The sequence below is a fragment of the Nematostella vectensis genome, chromosome 6 (genome assembly GCF_932526225.1).
Source record: "Nematostella vectensis chromosome 6, jaNemVect1.1, whole genome shotgun sequence".
NCBI classification, from domain to species: domain Eukaryota; kingdom Metazoa; phylum Cnidaria; class Anthozoa; order Actiniaria; family Edwardsiidae; genus Nematostella; species Nematostella vectensis.
Window position 1 is genome coordinate 14498977 of NC_064039.1, and position 20355 is coordinate 14519331.

A 20355-nucleotide genomic window follows, 5' to 3' on the forward strand; every position below is an offset into this window, starting at 1 on the left:
CCAATATTACAAGCTACCCCTCATTGATGACGTCGGCAGTGGGTAATTTTACAAGCTCAACAAGTGTTGTCTTTGACTTGACTACTCCAAATGCAACTACGCCCGTACCAAGCATCAGTGCCTCTATCTCACCAAACGTCACAATAAACATGACTAGAGGAGCGAACAGCACTATGATTCTTCCCTCGACAAGCGTGCCATACAATACAACGCTTATACCAGCGCCGAATGCAACAAGAACTGCAGCAACAACGATGTCACCATCGTATGTAGCCAATATGACGACACTGGATTCTTCTGTTAGCTTGACGAGATCTTCATTGTCAACCACATTGATCCCAAGCATTAGCACGTCTATTTTGCCTTACAATACAACCGTCATCGCAACACCAAACACAACAAGAATGGTGACTTCATCGATCTCATCCTCAACTGTAAATGTGAGTGCTATCTCGACGACATCATCGATTGAAAGCACAATCATGGCAAGCGTTGCTTCTTCTATCCAACTCATCATCACTTCAAACACAACGATGGCAGTTAACGACACGTTGAGGACGACATCGACAAGTGCGGTTTTCCCAACAACGATCACACCATCACCCAATATTACAAGCTACCCTTCATTGATGACGTCGGCAGTGGGTATTTTTACAAGCGCAACAAGTGTTGTCTTTGACTCGACTACTCCAAATGCAACTACGCCCGTACCAAGCATCAGTGCCTCTATCTCACCAAACGTCACAATAAACATGACTAGAGGAGCGAACAGCACTATGATTCTTCCCTCGACAAGCGTGCCATACAATACAACGCTTATACCAGCGCCAAATGCAACAAGTACTGCAGCAACAACGATGTCACCATCATATGTAGCCAATATGACGACACTGGATTCTTCTGTTAGCTTGACGAGATCTTCATTGTCAACCACATTGATCCCAAGCATTAGCACGTCTATTTTGCCTTACAATACAACCGTTATCGCAACACCAAACACAACAAAATTGGTGACTTTAACGATCTCATCGTCTACTGTAAATGTGAGTGCTATCTCGACGACATCTTCGATTGAAAGCACAATCATGGCAAGCGTTGCTTCTTCTATCCAACTCAACATCACTTCAAACACAACGATGGCAGTTAACGACACGTTGAGGACGACATCGACAAGTGCGGTTTTCCCAACAACGATCACACCATCACCCAATATTACAAGCTACCCTTCATTGATGACGTCGGCAGTGGGTAATTTTACAAGCGCAACAAGTGTTGTCTTTGACTCGACTACTCCAAATGCAACTACGCTCGTACCAAGCATCAGTGCCTCTATCTCACCAAACGTCACAACAAACATGACTAGAGAAGCGAACAGCACTATGATTCTTCCCTTGACAAGCGTGCCATACAATACAACGCTCATACCAGCGCCGAATGCAACAAGTACTGCAGCAACAACGATGTCACCATCATATGTAGCCAATATGACGACACTGGATTCTTCTGTTAGCTTGACGAGATCTTCATTGTCAACCACATTGATCCCAAGCATTAGCACGTCTATTTTGCCTTACAATACAACCGTCATCGCAACACCAAACACAACAAGAATGGTGACTTCATCGATCTCATCGTCTACTGTAAATGTGAGTGCTATCTCGACGACATCATGGATTGAAAGCACAATCATGGCAAGCGTTGCTTCTTCTATCCAACTCAACATCACTTCAAACACAACGATGGCAGTTAACGACACGTTGAGGACGACATCGACAAGTGCGGTTTTCCCAACAACGATCACACCATCACCCAATATTACAAGCTACCCTTCATTGATGACGTCGGCAGTGGGTAATTTTACAAGCGCAACAAGTGTTGTCTTTGACTCGACTACTCCAAATGCAACTACGCCCGTACCAAGCATCAGTGCCTCTATCTCACCAAACGTCACAATAAACATGACTAGGGGAGCGAACAGCACTATGATTCTTCCCTCGACAAGCGTGCCATACAATACAACGCTTATACCAGCGCCGAATGCAACAAGTACTGCAGCAACAACGATGTCACCATCATATGTAGCCAATATGACGACACTGGATTCTTCTGTTAGCTTGACGAGATCTTCATTTTCAACCACATTGATCCCAAGCATTAGCACGTCTATTTTGCCTTACAATACAACCGTCATCGCAACACCAAACAAAACAAGATTGGTGACTTCAACGATCTCATCGTCTACTGTAAATGTGAGTGCTATCTCGACGACATCATTGATTGAAAGCACAATCATGGCAAGCGTTGCTTCTTCTATCCAACTCAACATCACCTCAAACACAACGATGGCAGTTAACGACACGTTGAGGACGACATCAACAAGTGCGGTATTTCCAACAACGATCACACCATCACCCAATATTACAAGCTACCCCTCATTGATGACGTCGGCAGTGGGTAATTTTACAAGCTCAACAAGTGTTGTCTTTGACTTGACTACTCCAAATGCAACTACGCCCGTACCAAGCATCAGTGCCTCTATCTCACCAAACGTCACAATAAACATGACTAGAGAAGCGAACAGCACTATGATTCTTCCCTCGACAAGCGTGCCATACAATACAACGCTTATACCAGCGCCGAATGCAACAAGTACTGCAGCAACAACGATGTCACCATCGTATGTAGCCAATATGACGACACTGGATTCTTCTGTTAGCTTGACGAGATCTTCATTGTCAACCACATTGATCCCAAGCATTAGCACGTCTTTTTTGCCTTACAATACAACCGTCATCGCAACACCAAACACAACAAGAATGGTGACTTCATCGATCTCATCCTCAACTGTAAATGTGAGTGCTATCTCGACGACATCATCGATTGAAAGCACAATCATGGCAAGCGTTGCTTCTTCTATCCAACTCAACATCACTTCAAACACAACGATGGCAGTTAACGACACGTTGAGGACGACATCGACAAGTGCGGTTTTCCCAACAACGATCACACCATCACCCAATATTACAAGCTACCCTTCATTGATGACGTCGGCAGTGGGTATTTTTACAAGCGCAACAAGTGTTGTCTTTGACTCGACTACTCCAAATGCAACTACGCCCGTACCAAGCATCAGTGCCTCTATCTCACCAAACGTCACAATAAACATGACTAGAGGAGCGAACAGCACTATGATTCTTCCCTCGACAAGCGTGCCATACAATACAACGCTTATACCAGCGCCAAATGCAACAAGTACAGCAGCAACAACGATGTCACCATCATATGTAGCCAATATGACGACACTGGATTCTTCTGTTAGCTTGACGAGATCTTCATTGTCAACCACATTGATCCCAAGCATTAGCACGTCTATTTTGCCTTACAATACAACCGTCATCGCAACACCAAACACAACAAAATTGGTGACTTCAACGATCTCATCGTCTACTGTAAATGTGAGTGCTATCTCGACGACATCATCGATTGAAAGCACAATCATGGCAAGCGTTGCTTCTTCTATCCAACTCAACATCACTTCAAACACAACGATGGCAGTTAACGACACGTTGAGGACGACATCGACAAGTGCGGTTTTCCCAACAACGATCACACCATCACCCAATATTACAAGCTACCCTTCATTGATGACGTCGGCAGTGGGTAATTTTACAAGCGCAACAAGTGTTGTCTTTGACTTGACTACTCCAAATGCAACTACGCCCGTACCAAGCATCAGTGCCTCTATCTCACCAAACGTCACAATAAACATGACTAGAGGAGCGAACAGCACTATGATTCTTCCCTCGACAAGCGTGCCATACAATACAACGCTTATACCAGCGCCGAATGCAACAAGTACTGCAGCAACAACGATGTCACCATCGTATGTAGCCAATATGACGACACTGGATTCTTCTGTTAGCTTGACGAGATCTTCATTGTCAACCACATTGATCCCAAGCATTAGCACGTCTATTTTGCCTTACAATACAACCGTCATCGCAACACCAAACACAACAAGATTGGTGACTTCAACCATCTCATCGTCTACTGTAAATGTGAGTGCTATCTCGACGACATCATCGATTGAAAGCACAATCATGGCAAGCGTTGCTTCTTCTATCCAACTCAACATCACTTCAAACACAACGATGGCAGTTAACGACACGTTGAGGACGACATCGACAAGTGCGGTTTTCCCAACAACGATCACACCATCACCCAATATTACAAGCTACCCTTTATTGATGACGTCGGCAGTGGGTAATTTTACAAGCGCAACAAGTGTTGTCTTTGACTCGACTACTCCAAATGCAACTACGCTCGTACCAAGCATCACTGCCTCTATCTCACCAAACGTCACAATAAACATGACTAGAGAAGCGAACAGCACTATGATTCTTCCCTCGACAAGCGTGCCATACAATACAACGCTCATACCAGCGCCGAATGCAACAAGTACTACAGCAACAACGATGTCACCATCATATGTAGCCAATATGACGACACTGGATTCTTCTGTTAGCTTGACGAGATCTTTATTGTCAACCACATTGATCCCAAGCATTAGCACGTCTATTTTGCCATACAATACAACCGTCATCGCAACACCAAACAAAACAAGATTGGTGACTTCAACGATCTCATCGTCTACTGTAAATGTGAGTGCTATCTCGACGACATCATTGATTGAAAGCACAATCATGGCAAGCGTTGCTTCTTCTATCCAACTCAACATCACCTCAAACACAACGATGGCAGTTAACGACACGTTGAGGACGACATCAACAAGTGCGGTATTTCCAACAACGATACCACCATCACCCAATATTACAAGCTACCCCTCATTGATGACGTCGGCAGTGGGTAATTTTACAAGCGCAACAAGTGTTGTCTTTGACTCGACTACTCCAAATGCAACTAGGCTCGTACCAAGCAGCAGTGCCTCTATCTCACCAAACGTCACAATAAACATGACTAGAGAAGCGAACAGCACTATGATTCTTCCCTCGACAAGCGTGCCATACAATACAACGCTTATACCAGCGCCGAATGCAACAAGTACTGCAGCAACAACGATGTCACCATCATATGTAGCCAATATGACGACACTGGATTCTTCTGTTAGCTTGACGAGATCTTCATTGTCAACCACATTGATCTCAAGCATTAGCACGTCTATTTTGCCTTACAATACAACCGTCATCGCAACACCAAACACAACAAGAATGGTGACTTCATCGATCTCATCGTCTACTGTAAATGTGAGTGCTATCTCTACGACATCATCGATTGAAAGCACAATCATGGCAAGCGTTGCTTCTTCTATCCAACTCAACATCACTTCAAACACAACGATGGCAGTTAACGACACGTTGAGGACGACATCGACAAGTGCGGTTTTCCCAACAACGATCACACCATCACCCAATATTACAAGCTACCCTTCATTGATGACGTCGGCAGTGGGTAATTTTACAAGCGCAACAAGTGTTGTCTTTGACTCGACTACTCCAAATGCAACTACGCCCGTACCAAGCATCAGTGCCTCTATCTCACCAAACGTCACAATAAACATGACTAGAGGAGCGAACAGCACTATGATTCTTCCCTCGACAAGCGTGCCATACAATACAACGCTTATACCAGCGCCGAATGCAACAAGTACTGCAGCAACAACGATGTCACCATCATATGTAGCCAATATGACGACACTGGATTCTTCTGTTAGCTTGACGAGATCTTCATTGTCAACCGCATTGATCCCAAGCATTAGCACGTCTATTTTGCCTTACAATACAACTGTCATCGCAACACCAAACACAACAAGATTGGTGACTTCAACGATCTCATCGTCTACTGTAAATGTTAGTGCTATCTCGACGACATCTTCGATTGAAAGCACAATCATGGCAAGCGTTGCTTCTTCTATCCAACTCAACATCACTTCAAACACAACGATGGCAGTTAACGACACGTTGAGGACGACATCGACAAGTGCGGTTTTCCCAACAACGATCACACCATCACCCAATATTACAAGCTACCCTTCATTGATGACGTCGGCAGTGGGTAATTTTACAAGCGCAACAAGTGTTGTCTTTGACTCGACTACTCCAAATGCAACTACGCTCGTACCAAGCATCAGTGCCTCTATCTCACCAAACGTCACAATAAACATGACTAGAGAAGCGAACAGCACTATGATTCTTCCCTCGACAAGCGTGCCATACAATACAACGCTCAAACCAGCGCCGAATGCAACAAGTACTGCAGCAACAACGATGTCACCATCATATGTAGCAAATATGACGACACTGGATTCTTCTGTTAGCTTGACGAGATCTTTATTGTCAACCACATTGATCCCAAGCATTAGCACGTCTATTTTGCCTTACAATACAACCGTCATCGCAACACCAAAGACAACAAGATTGGTGACTTCAACGATCTCATCGTCTACTGTAAATGTGAGTGCTATCTCGACGACATCATCGATTGAAAGCACAATCATGGCAAGCGTTGCTTCTTCTATCCAACTTAACATCACCTCAAACACAACGATGGCAGTTAACGACACGTTGAGGACGACATCGACAAGTGCGGTTTTTCCAACAACGATCACACCATCACCCAATATTACAAGCTACATTTTATTGATGACGTCGGCAGTGGGTAATTTTACAAGCGCAACAAGTGTTGTCTTTGACTCGACTACTCCAAATGCAACTACGCTCGTACCAAGCATCAGTGCCTCTATCTCACCAAACGTCACAATAAACATGACTAGAGAAGCGAACAGCACTATGATTATTCCCTCGACAAGCGTGCCATACAATACAACGCTCATACCAGCGCCGAATGCAACAAGTACTGCAGCAACAACGATGTCACCATCATATGTAGCCAATATGACGACACTGGATTCTTCTGTTAGCTTGACGAGATCTTCATTGTCAACCACATTGATCCCAAGCATTAGCACGTCTATTTTGCCTTACAATACAACCGTCATCGCAACACCAAACACAACAAAATTGGTGACTTCAACGATCTCATCGTCTACTGTAAATGTGAGTGCTATCTCGACGACATCTTCGATTGAAAGCACAATCATGGCAAGCGTTGCTTCTTCTATCCAACTCAACATCACTTCAAACACAACGATGGCAGTTAACGACACGTTGAGGACGACATCGACAAGTGCGGTTTTCCCAACAACGATCACACCATCACCCAATATTACAAGCTACCCTTCATTGATGACGTCGGCAGTGGGTAATTTTACAAGCGCAACAAGTGTTGTCTTTGACTCGACTACTCCAAATGCAACTACGCTCGTACCAAGCATCACTGCCTCTATCTCACTAAACGTCACAATAAACATGACTAGAGAAGCGAACAGCACTATGATTCTTCCCTCGACAAGCGTGCCATACAATACAACGCTCATACCAGCGCCGAATGCAACAAGTACTGCAGCAACAACGATGTCACCATCATATGTAGCCAATATGACGACACTGGATTCTTCTGTTAGCTTGACGAGATCTTTATTGTCAACCACATTGATCCCAAGCATTAGCACGTCTATTTTGCCTTACAATACAACCGTCATCGCAACACCAAAGACAACAAGATTGGTGACTTCAACGATCTCATCGTCTACTGTAAATGTGAGTGCTATCTCTACGACATCATCGATTGAAAGCACAATCATGGCAAGCGTTGCTTCTTCTATCCAACTCAACATCACCTCAAACACAACGATGGCAGTTAACGACACGTTGAGGACGACATCGACAAGTGCGGTTTTCCCAACAACGATCACACCATCACCCAATATTACAAGCTACCCCTCATTGATGACGTCGGCAGTGGGTAATTTTACAAGCGCAACAAGTGTTGTCTTTGACTCGACTACTCCAAATGCAACTACGCTCGTACCAAGCATCAGTGCCTCTATCTCACCAAACGTCACAATAAACATGACTAGAGAAGCGAACAGCACTATGATTCTTCCCTCGACAAGCGTGCCATACAATACAACGCTTATACTAGCGCCGAATGCAACAAGTACTGCAGCAACAACGATCACACCATCACCCAATATTACAAGCTACATTTTATTGATGACGTCGGCAGTGGGTAATTTTACAAGCGCAACAAGTGTTGTCTTTGACTCGACTACTCCAAATGCAACTACGCTCGTACCAAGCATCACTGCCTCTATCTCACCAAACGTCACAATAAACGTGACTAGAGAAGCGAACAGCACTATGATTCTTCCCTCGACAAGCGTGCCATACAATACAACGCTTATACTAGCGCCGAATGCAACAAGTACTGCAGCAACAACGATGTCACCATCATATGTAGCCAATATGACGACACTGGATTCTACTGTTAGCTTGACGAGATCTTTATTGTCAACCACATTGATCCCAAGCATTAGCACGTCTATTTTGCCTTACAATACAACCGTCATCGCAACACCAAAGACAACAAGACTGGTGACTTCAACGATCTCATCGTCTACTGTAAATGTGAGTGCTATCTCTACGACACCATCGATTGAAAGCACAATCATGGCAAGCGTTGCTTCTTCTATCCAACTCAACATCACCTCAAACACAACGATGGCAGTTAACGACACGTTGAGGACGACATCGACAAGTGCGGTTTTCCCAACAACGATCACACCATCACCCAATATTACAAGCTACATTTTATTGATGACGTCGGCAGTGGGTAATTTTACAAGCGCAACAAGTGTTGTCTTTGACTCGACTACTCCAAATGCAACTACGCTCGTACCAAGCATCAGTGCCTCTATCTCACCAAACGTCACAATAAACATGACTAGAGAAGCGAACAGCACTATGATTCTTCCCTCGACAAGCGTGCCATACAATACAACGCTCATACCAGCGCCGAATGCAACAAGTACTGCAGCAACAACGATGTCACCATCATATGTAGCCAATATGACGACACTGGATTCTTCTGTTAGCTTGACGAGATCTTTATTGTCAACCACATTGATCCCAAGCATTAGCACGTCTATTTTGCCTTACAATACAACCGTCATCGCCACACCAAACACAACAAGAATTGCAACTTCGGTGATTTTGTTGTCTTCGTTAAATGACACAATAAGGACTAGATCAACAAGTGTGGTTTTCGAAACAACGATGAAACGAACGCAAATTACTACAGGCTACCCTCCATTGATGACCTCGTCGGCAGTCGCTTCATCTATAAGTGCAACCAGTGTGGTCGTTGACTCGACTACCCCAAATACAACTACACTCGTACCAAGCATCAGTGCCTCTATCCCATCGAGCATCACAATGAACAGTTCAATAGAGCAATCCATTGACACCTTGAAGCCCTCCTCAATAGCTTTCGCAACAACACCTTTATTTCAAACTTCAATAATACCAGTGACTACTCAGTCATATGAGAAAACAGTATCTGTTATAAAAAGTACAACCTTCGAAATCTTATCAAGCTTATCCTCTTTTACGAGTGCGCATGTACCAACTACGTTGTTTGAGGTAATCCTGACGCCTTCTTTGACTAGCTTTTTTGAATCAACAATACCGTATTCTACTTTGACCCTATCAACCATCAGTGATACAAATTTACCGAACATCACAACAGTTAACCGAACCACTGTGCCAACGAACAGTACCTTGGTAGAAATATTACCAAGCATGCCAACCATGAACCTCACAAGCGTTCCGATACTGAACACCTCATCTATTGTTGCCAACTTGAGCGCAACCCCTATCAGTTTCGCGTCGGTGTCAGGCTCTATAAACATTACTTGGTCAATGTCAAGCATCAGTGCATCACCTAATCGTACGTTGAACGGAACAAGCATTGTAAATAACACTATGTACATGAATGCAACGAGTGTACAGTCAGAGACAATGATCACAAGTGCGGCGAATATAACGATCATCCCAACAAAACCATTATACACAACTGCAAATATTTCAAGCACCAGTCCATTCTTTGCACCAAACGACACTATGTACATGAATGCAACGAGTGTACAATCAGAGACAATGATCACAAGTGCGTCGAATATAACGATCATCTCAACAACACCATTATACACAACTGCAAATATTTCAAGCACCAGTCCATCCTTTGCACCAAACGATACACTAATCCAAACCCTGAACAGCAGCTGGACACCAGCAACAACAAAGATCACATCCTATATCACAGGTTACCCCTCCGTGATGACATCGCCGGCAGCCGCAAACTCTACAAGTTCAACAATGAGAAGCTCTGTTACATTTACTACCCTTTTCCTACTCTATAATTCCTCCATTATCACAACAACTTCGACAATCGAAGCAAACGAATCGTACCCGTCAGTTGACATCGCGTCCATACTACCAACACCTCCATTGTTATCATCATCATTGGGTGTCAAGGCGACCACGAGTGTGACCAGCCCTGCAAGTTCTAAATTTATCGACTTAGCGGTTACCGAGACATATATTCCTTCCCTGGAGACGGTCGTTATAACTCTATCGCAGTCTTCAATCAACCCGACAGGCGTTTCAACAGCTCGAAGAGTACCCACTTCAAGTTTAGCATCGTCTCTGTCTGAATTGTGGACAACAACGACGGCATTGATGCAGTCTACACAAGTGACTTCAAAAACAAGTGGCATACATCCTTCGCTATCAACAAATCAAAAGACGCCTTCAACGATTGCTACCGAAACAAGTAAAATTCTGACAATCCAGCCTTCACTGTCATCAACGCCAAGGCCTTCATCCTATTACGTGACCACCGTTATGTCTATACCAAGTTATTCAACAGTAAAGTCTTTATCCCTTGTCGTAACTTCTCCAGCATCATCAATACCACATGCAACATCATCAATCGCACCAACGTCTGGGCCTACAACAGCGCCATACGCGCAAGAGTTTAAAGGAGAACTGACGATACTCAACGAGATTTACGTGTCATCGCTAAGTGACCGAGAAAGCAGAGAGTACATTAATCTTTCCAATAACATCAAGCGAGTGTTTACTAAAATCTACAAGCGCGATGTTCCTGGATTCTCGCACATGGAGATTCGAGGTTTTCAGGAGGCAGTTAACGGTCAGTTACTGTGCGAGGTGACGGTCTATGCTCGTTTCGAAGCCCAAGTGACGGGGTCACAACTTGAGGACGTCACATACGCAGCCACTCGGTCAGGGCGCTCCAAGCCTTATGAACTCTCCAAGGTCAAGTTCACTGACCAGACAGAGCCAGACAGAAAAATATTTGACGGGACGGCAACCGTGGAGAACAGGGTCTACGAGGAAGAGCTAGCGGATCCGGAAAGCGTAGTATTCAGGAAACAGGCCATGGAGATTGAAGCTGTGTTCAACGATGTTTTTATAGCAATTGAAGGGTTTCTTTTCTGTAGAATTTCGTCATTCCGTCAAGGAAGTGTTATAGTTGAATTCAAGGCGTACACTACGCGCACGTCGCCTGCGACGGAAAAGGACTTTGTCCTTTATTTGAGGAATGCGAACAATGAGACGCTTCGAGGGCTTGTGATCAGGAAGGATTCCGTGGTGGTGACCAAGGCGTCAAGCAAACCCACTGAGGGTGGCTGGGATTGGTGGCTTATCGTGGTGTGCGCGGCGTGTGGATTTTTCATCGTGATCATCACAGTTCTGGTGGTCTACTGTGTACGTATCATTTAGAGAAGGTTGGAAAAAGTCTGATAGTGTAGACTTGAAGCATGAATGTGTGGGAGTACGGGGCCTCTATCGACACCCCGTCCAGATATGTAGAGACTATTTCTGTATCTTGGTCCTGAAGATGACTTGTTGGACGTATAAGAGTTTTACTAGAAGCCTGTGTTCCCCAGTTTAACAAGGCTTTTTTTTAACAGGTTGAGCGCTTAGAACATGGCTAATATAAGTGCCATATAAATGCTTTTTATCTTTAATCAATAACTCACAATTCATGAAAACTTGATTTCGATTATTAGGTGCGCCGCCATCGCAAACGTACAACTCTGGAATGGGATCCAACGTACGATAACAGGAGTTATGACATCTGGGCAGAGGACCCAGGGTTGGAAATGTCCGGCTTCAGGACGACAGGAACACTAAGGCGGGGCGCGCCAGCGGTAGAAATCAACCCACATGTATCATCCGAGGTCATAGAGCAGGTGAACAGCTTGAACACTGTTTCAAAGAATCAACCCTATCCCTTATTGAACTAACCTATGGGGGAAGGGGGGTGGAAAGCTGTTCTAGAGTTCTCGATGACTAGGAGGAACTATCCCAACCCTGGAACTCTTGAAATAACTTAATTAGAAGCCTAGGAAGCGTTTTTTCCTGAGCGTCAGCAAGAACAGTTATGTTCTGTACACAATCTAAGCCTGTTCACATTTGGAGTAACACATTATTCCAGAGATCGGCAGTTGTTCCTGCTGTTAGTGAAAACATTTATACAGAAGCGCAATGGTACAGGAGTAACATGTAGGACAATCTATCCTCGACCATGGCGACCATGCAACTACATAGGCGCGCCCATTCATAATTCCGTATGTTAAGCCCGAAATAACGACATGCAAATAATAACATAAACGAAAAAAACATGTAGAGCTTATGTCTTTATTTGAAACCATTCACACTTGAACATAAGAGTGCGCGCGCCCATGTCGTCATGTCTAGTGTGCAGCAAGCATAACAAGTGAGAGCTTAGAAAAGCCATCACAAGCAAATATATCCGCATTAAAACAATTGGGTCTAAAGGGTGCTTTTAGATATCTTGAAGGGCTGCCTCTTAATATGGTATTCTCTAAGATCTAGTTGAACCTCTGCTTAAAAATGACTTCATTTTATATCATGATTAAAAAGCATTTGTTGTTTCTTTTTCTTGTTCTGCAGATCGATGAGGAAGTTTAGTATTTGCTGGTAGCGTTGCTCGGATTAATTACAAACAAGATGCCACAGAAGACGAGAAAAACGGCAGAGGAAACGCAATACGCTTTATTAACAAATATGACAAAATATATGTCTTAATAGATCTCTCAATAAATATCTTACATGTCTTATTTCTTACAAACTATAATCGGAAATTACTTTCATTAAAAAAGGTTAGGTTAGTTAGGAAGGTATTTTATCTACATCATCATCATCATGACCATCATTTAACCATCAAAATCATCTCAAAATCACAAAAAAAAACATCACATAAAAACTTTGAAAATTGAAGAAGCCTTTTTTATTTCTGTTCGAATTTGAAGCATTTATATACATTAGTGGTAGATAATATTTTTGTGGCACTTCACATGGCTGTTGTGCCTTATTATCGCAAATGCAAGATGAAAAGTATTTACAAATTGAAACAAAAATGCAATGCCAATTGTTTGAAATGGCATGAGAATTACAATAAACAAGGGAAAATTTGTTTACATTATGAAATAATGCTTTGTAATAACATATACTCCAGAATTCCGTTAATGTATGTATGTGTAACTAGAAAGATTTTATAGCAGAGCATTTTGCAGCATTTATTAAGACAAGATATCACAAGGTTCACAAGATATAAATAGATACATAGATATAATTAAGATATTTCTAGAAATACATTATGATGTACCTTGGAATGGAATAAGAGTAAAAAAAAGAAGATATAAAAATCTTTTTCATTAAAAGACTCTTTAGTTTTACCAACACAATGGGAATGCTCAAAGAATATACCTAGACAACCTCCACTCTCACAATGAACTACCAATCCTGGGCTTAATCTCCGCTTACCACGATTCTGTCTAAAGTTGCCCACATTCAACAAAGAAATATACAACATACATAGCTCTTTAACACGTCCATAATCCATAAAGCATGAATAGCGTTGTAGGCACCCTCACAAATAATGTTAAAGCTACAGTTATTAGTGTAGATACTTCAACAGCTAAGATTATAGAATCTTTCTGATGTGACGTCATGTGATGACGGCATTGCCTGATGACGTCAACAAAATTTAGATATTCATAAGCAATGATGTCATGCCCAAATTTACTCCATTTGACAAATGTTTGGCGGATTCATAGCGTCTGGAATATTTCCGGCCCTTACAGATATGTCCCAACACCCTTAAAGCAAAGAATTATATGCGAAAAAAATGTCGTTTTGTTGTAGGTTTCAAAAACGCTCGAGGGAATGTCGTTATTCTTGATGGCCCATGCAGTGCGCGCGCAAAATGCAAAAACAACTCACAGACTACTAGATTTTGCATATTTGTTTCCTGGAGTTAAATAATTAGTTGACTACCAGGTTGAGATATAATGATGACAAAAAACGGCAAAACTTGTAGCCACACAACAATCTTCAGCAATAATATTCTCATGTAATTTTATTGATTTCTAGATCTACACCATAAATGACTGGACCAGAGCTTTTCAGTTCATGGCCTTTCGAAGGTTGACCATAATACCTCAATACTGCAGATTTTAGTTATTCGCATGAACGCGCGTTTTATAATATCCATACTAACCACATACCCTTTGGAAGATGAAAATATAAAGAATTGACCAAATCTATCAAATCTTAAAGGTTTACGGACATGAACTTAAACATTACAAAAATCAGTGGGTTGAGTCATTATTTTCATTGAAGACACTTAGAAGTATCATCAAGAAATTTATTTGATGTATTTGCTGTATTTACCTTTCATACGCTCTGTAAGCATGCAATCCTTAACCTACAGCAGCCTTTCTAATTGTAGTGAACCCAACATGACATCTAGTACAGCATCCCGCAGTGTTACAAAGAAGTAGACACCTCTGTTGCTGCTCTGCCCGTTCACAGCTTCTTACTGTTACTTGTGAGAGCACCCTTTGGCCGTGCAGATTTGGGTCTGTTGTTTGAACTAGAATGGGTAGATAGTGTGATAAGCGTTGGCTAAATTTTTAGTGGTTCCATAAAGCTTGCAACTGGCTACATTTTCTCCCTCAAAAAGCAACTACATACAAACATTGACAAGCAACTACAAACATCAAGATTTATATTGTCGATTGATGTTTGTTAGTATGACACTTCCATCAGATATGAAAGACCACTCAAGAAACCACAAAGAAATAAGCCAAACGAGAACTGAGTAACTCTGTGTTGTTAGGGGCTATGTCACATGTTTTCTCTAGTGCCTGGTTTGCTCAACAACCCATCATTAACAATTAGAGAGGCAAGAAAGGCTGCACACCCCACTCAGCAAATCCTGGGTAAGGGCCTGGACACCACATAAATCTTTCTGGTTCTCAGGCCATTATCCCTATTTACCAGCATTCCATATATATATATATTGTGAGATGCCTGTCACCTGTTTAACTCCTGGTCAGTCTCCTCCATACTTGCAGCTTTTTCTGGGGGTGTTCCTGGGTGTGATAAAGATGCAATGTAATCAGAGTACTTGACATTCTTACAACTACACCACTACTTTAGGCTAAATGTGCTTCCTTGAAAGTGCACATCAGTAGGATTAATTTGTTGTCCTATGGTTTTGTTTTAACAGACATCATACGAAATTGTTCAGCCAATCAGATTCTAAGGATATTATTTCAATTGCACTATTAGCAGTAGGTTTGTAATCTATGGAAGATGACTTTTTTCCCTGGAAGTCAAGGCTCCAACAAGGATAACAAGCTCAAGCAACATAGTAAAATATAGCTGTCACAGGACTTACCAATGTTGTTATTAGCACCATCATGCTTGGAGAGAGCCATCAAAAACCCATAGAAAGTGACCCTCTCAACGGTTGACAAGATGTGCTTTACTACTGTGACTGATGGACAACTGAAAACATTGAAAGTATTATCATTTAATTAACCTACCAAGACACCGATTTGTATGTTGGGCAACAATGTTTCTTCATCAGATGACACACTAAACAAGTGAAGCAATCAAATTAAAAATAAGGAAATGAAACATTGACATGCACATTGTCGGTCAATAAGAGACATACACAAAGTAATATTTTTATATCGCAGCCATGTTTTTACTTGGTAGAAGATAACTATTTCATAAAAGATATATACCAAATATCATAAGGTCATTTTCTAACATTTTATTGAATTTTCCATCGGGAAGAGGAAATCTACAATAAGAACAAGGTGATCCTTAGAACAAGCATGGTAAAATTCAGATTTTTTGGCAACACAGCTATACACTTTAAATTCACCTGAACAAATGGCTGCTGGTGTGAGCTATCTGTAGAGTGGCTTCTAAGAAGGTATGTACATCAACACAGTCCATGCCATTAGTGCCAGCCCCCTCTCCTGTGGGGGCAGGTGCTTGTCTTGGCCGGGACAGTGTTGGTACAACTACAACCTGTCCAGGGCGGTAGGAACCAGATTGTATTGCCTGGTATGCTGCCTGAAGCTTTTCTATAAACTCTGGAAGATGAAGAGATATTGCATTTTACAAAAGGTATTCCAGTTTACTGTACAGTATAACAACAGCAGAACCCCTTACCTCTGAAGGGGAGTCAAGTTAACAGGGTTTAAGAATAATATTTCAGATGAATCATAAAATATTAATATAGTGATGAAACTCACTAATGAAAAATAGAAATGGAGCACTTGAGCAATTTGAGTTATACAAGTAAAAATGTAAGAATTGGGTCCAAATCCCAGGGGAATCAAAGTCTGTTCAAGTTAATAGGGATTCTGAGTTTTCCTTGTTTGCTTAGTTTTGCTTTATCTCTAAATGATTACACCATATCTGTTTACTGTATTTTTTTCTTCAGAAAGTGAGATTGTGTTGAACTATCATGGGCAGATGCAGGGTTGGGCAGATGCAGGGTTGGCCAGAAAAAGTATGAATAAGGAAATCCATGAAAGAACAATGATTACTGCCCCCTAATACTAAAATATCTGCCCCCTGACCCCTATTGGGGCTCCTGGAGCCACCCATTCCACCATTTTAGGAAATACGTGTATATCACTTTACAGTACATGCCTTCATAGTAGAACTGTATCTGGAAAGCATACAGGAAATCAGCAAATGAAATAAGGCAGTCCATTGCATCATCCATCAAGATAATCCTATTTAACAAATAACATTTGAATTCTCAAACAATCACAATCCAAACAAATAGCAACAAAATGCTTTTTATGTAATTTCTGAGAGGATGTATTTCATTTTTAAATATTACTGCAAACATGTTGTTCATCATTTTAAGGATGTCAGTGATAACTGTCTGGGAGAAACCGGCGCGAAGGAGGAGCTGGTGCTCACGTCAGAATGCAGCAAATATGCTACTTATTTATGAAGTTTGTGCTAAAAGTAAACAGAGCCTGATTTATTCAAGATTTGATAAATTGGGCTTCTGCAAATAAATAAATAAATGAACAAATGAACGATCAATCAAATATATACAAACAAACAAACAAACAAAAATGGTATTTCATAATATCTCAACTGGTTCATAACCTCTTAGCTTGTTAATAACATTATACATATAATTATCATAATTTAAAAAGTGAGACAGCATACATATATCTGCTACAGATGATACCTGGCAGTCTTCTGAACAGGCTCAAATGGAAAGTCAGGGCACAGAAGGCAAATCAAGGAGTGGTATTCTCTAACGGTTAGCAGGTCTGTAAAAGACAGTCTATTGATTAGAACTTTAAACTTTTGATTAGAAACTCAAAAGTAATACTAACTATGGAAAACTAGCTCATCCAATCTAACTCCCACAAAGTTCTCAAAAAAGATTTTTGAGTCATCTCTACAGGGATAACACAGACTGGTCACTAGCTTGAACCGTTTTTTTTTTCCTGAAGACTGCTCTTAGCTGTTCTTCTGACAATGTCTTGGGTTGTGGTAGCAATTTTAATCTGTACTGTGTAAGGGATGGAGAGGAAGAGAGGGTTGTTTCTCCCTTTCGCCAACTCTCATCCCTAGTTCTTGTGCATCCAAATAAATGGAGATGGAGTTCGATTCACAGAGGCCAACTGTAAGAGGGAACAACAGAAATGTACCTCCATTTTTCCCTATGTGTCGGAATGCCTTCCAAAATGTTCTGATGAAGGCTGCTCTGTTGTGTGGAGTTGTCTTGATGTATGGAAACTCTCTGAACAGCACATGGTTCCCTTGCACCACACTTCTAAAACTGAAAGATAAATCACCATCAACATCCTGAACCAAGGTAAGGTGGGGGCAGACCCACTGTTGTACCATTTCCATATATTCATTTGGAAACAACTCTCAAATCACATGCTCTGATGGTTAACGGGTCCATGTGTTATAAGAGGACATAAGCACACTCATGCCTGCACTCCCCAAATGAGCATGTTTTGGGAGGTGACTAAACAAAAAATATATTCATAAAACATGAGCATGTGCACTCTTTCTGTTATGATTATGCGAGAAATTACTGTGGTGGCACAAGAATTATGAGCTGTGATTGGATAAAAGAATGAAGCATTCAACAAAAAAGTTTGATAAAAAATGTTTTGATCTGGTTCAAACATCTGGAAGAGTTGAAGCCAATCGGGTGCCACGTTTTGAGGCTGGTTGTACAAATAATTGCATCCAAACAAACATGTTTGAATGTTTAGCCAGGCTTTAAGAAAACATTTTATTTTTTGATGAAACAAATAGATCTCATTGTTGGGGGCTTGTATTAGACTTGGCTCGTATTTAATGTTATAACTAGAAAGACTACAGAAAAGCTGTAGAACAACTACAGATGGTCTGTGTAGATGTGGTGTAGAGAAGGTGTAAATCAACACATGGAAAGTTTTGTTAACGTCTCTATGAATCGGAGTAGCTGCGCTGACGTTTCTAGCATTAGCCCTTCATCGAAGCTCCAAATAGTTCAACACAAGGTTGAAAATCAACACAATGTTGAAAATCAACACAATGTTGAAAATCAACACAATGTTGAAAACCAACACAATGTTGAAAATCAACACAATGTTGAAAATCAACACAATGTTGAAACAAAGTAGTTGTACTGATGGTCCGAGCGTTTGACAGTCGGAGCTACAAGGAAGGGCTAACGCTTGAAGCGTCAGCACAACTACTCTGTTTCAACATGCCTTTTTAACCTTGAAAAGGTATGTTGATTTTTACCTCGACTTGTATTAGACTGTTCTTTAACCCATTGAATTCTGGCTATTTTTTAGCTAAATTTACAAAAAAACAGACTGAAAACAGATACCTCCCCCCTATTTTAAGTTTTTTACAGCCCGTCAAAGTCAAACACAGCTGCACCTAGTCAGCGGTATCCTGGCTTTCCAACAGTGCTTTGCAGTCCCATTTTTAATCCCTTGTAGCTGCGCTTATTCGAGCACAAGTTGATGGTTGCTTGTATTTTTCATCAAAAATACAGCTAAAAGCATATTGGGAGAGTGTCCTAGGACCTCATGAAGTCTATTGGGACATTGTGTTTTGAGGCCATGGAAATGAACCTGGAGGATCAGAATAAAGGTATCTATTTGTGTCTTGGGGTGTGTTCGTGATCTCTCTCCATTGTGTGGTATTTTCTGTGTTTTATTGAAAAGGGTGATTCTGCTTTTTTTCCTTGTTTGATTTGAAGTTTGTCAAAGAATCTAAGCTATTATTTGGCTAAAGAGTAGTTGCTATCACCTTGGTTGAATACATATTTTTAAGACCATTTATCCCTTACACTGATGCCTGAGTATCTTCATCTTGTTGTGTTTATTTTGCATTTATGAATTTTTTGGGTTGTGGGTACTTCCCAAAGCCGGTACAGGCTGGTTGAGGGGTCAATGTGTTAAACATGGTATCTCATTCAGATTGCCATTATATATTATCTAATAACTTACTAATCACTGAGAAAACTTGCAGGAACAACACGCGGATTGTCTTCCTTATGTTCCAACAATTGACTTACAGCGTCCTACATGAGAAAAAAACGATAGAAAACAAAGGGGCGATTAGATACACAGAAAAGAAGTTAACAAATCATTATAATTAGTTTTCTGCAGACTGGAAATCATGCTTAGACATGCCTGCTTACCTCTAGATATGTATTAACGTGGTATTTTTCTGTAATGATAAGATGAATAAAATGAACTTTTAACTCGAGCAAGTTTTTATCGATCAACAAGCAAGGTAGTCACAGCACAAAACTCTCACCTAAATATTGGTCCGTAGTCAGTGAGAAACGGTCGGCTCCTCCAGAACTCATTACTGCCTAAAACAGACTACCCTCGAACGTGAAAGCCATAAGACAATGCGCACACTGGAGTTTGATTTAGGATTGCCATTTTGCGAAAACAAGGTTGGAGTGTTTACCGAAAACAAATCTCGCGGGCACTCAGCGGTAGTCCACCTATGCCACTAGCAC

At 41.5% G+C, this 20355-nt stretch overlaps 3 protein-coding genes across 3 annotated transcripts; 2 read left to right on the forward strand and 1 right to left on the reverse strand.

Annotated features, from left to right (window-relative positions):
• The first annotated feature begins 296 nt into the window (after positions 1-296).
• Positions 297-9166, forward strand: LOC125567934 (putative GPI-anchored protein pfl2). The gene is made up of 4 exons (XM_048728982.1): positions 297-524; positions 6420-6734; positions 8364-8642; positions 9161-9166. The coding sequence occupies exons 1-4, from the start codon at positions 405-407 to the stop codon at positions 9164-9166; spliced, it is 720 nt and encodes a 239-aa protein (XP_048584939.1). The 5' UTR covers positions 297-404.
• Positions 9006-13693, forward strand: LOC116619742 (mucin-5AC-like). The gene is made up of 3 exons (XM_032384830.2): positions 9006-11711; positions 12017-12199; positions 12924-13693. The coding sequence occupies exons 1-3, from the start codon at positions 9195-9197 to the stop codon at positions 12939-12941; spliced, it is 2718 nt and encodes a 905-aa protein (XP_032240721.2). The 5' UTR covers positions 9006-9194; the 3' UTR covers positions 12942-13693.
• Positions 13694-14376: 683 nt separating this feature from the next.
• LOC5515148 (centriolar satellite-associated tubulin polyglutamylase complex regulator 1) lies at positions 14377-20339 on the reverse strand. Its single transcript, XM_032384829.2, has 10 exons — positions 20145-20339; positions 20026-20054; positions 19832-19905; positions 18020-18150; positions 17551-17635; positions 16992-17077; positions 16213-16426; positions 15718-15827; positions 15355-15409; positions 14377-14907 (listed from the first exon to the last, which is right to left on the reverse strand). Exons 1-10 carry the CDS (start codon positions 20194-20196, stop codon positions 14841-14843), a joined length of 903 nt encoding a protein of 300 aa, XP_032240720.2. The 5' UTR covers positions 20197-20339; the 3' UTR covers positions 14377-14840.
• Between the last annotated feature and the right edge of the window lie 16 nt (positions 20340-20355).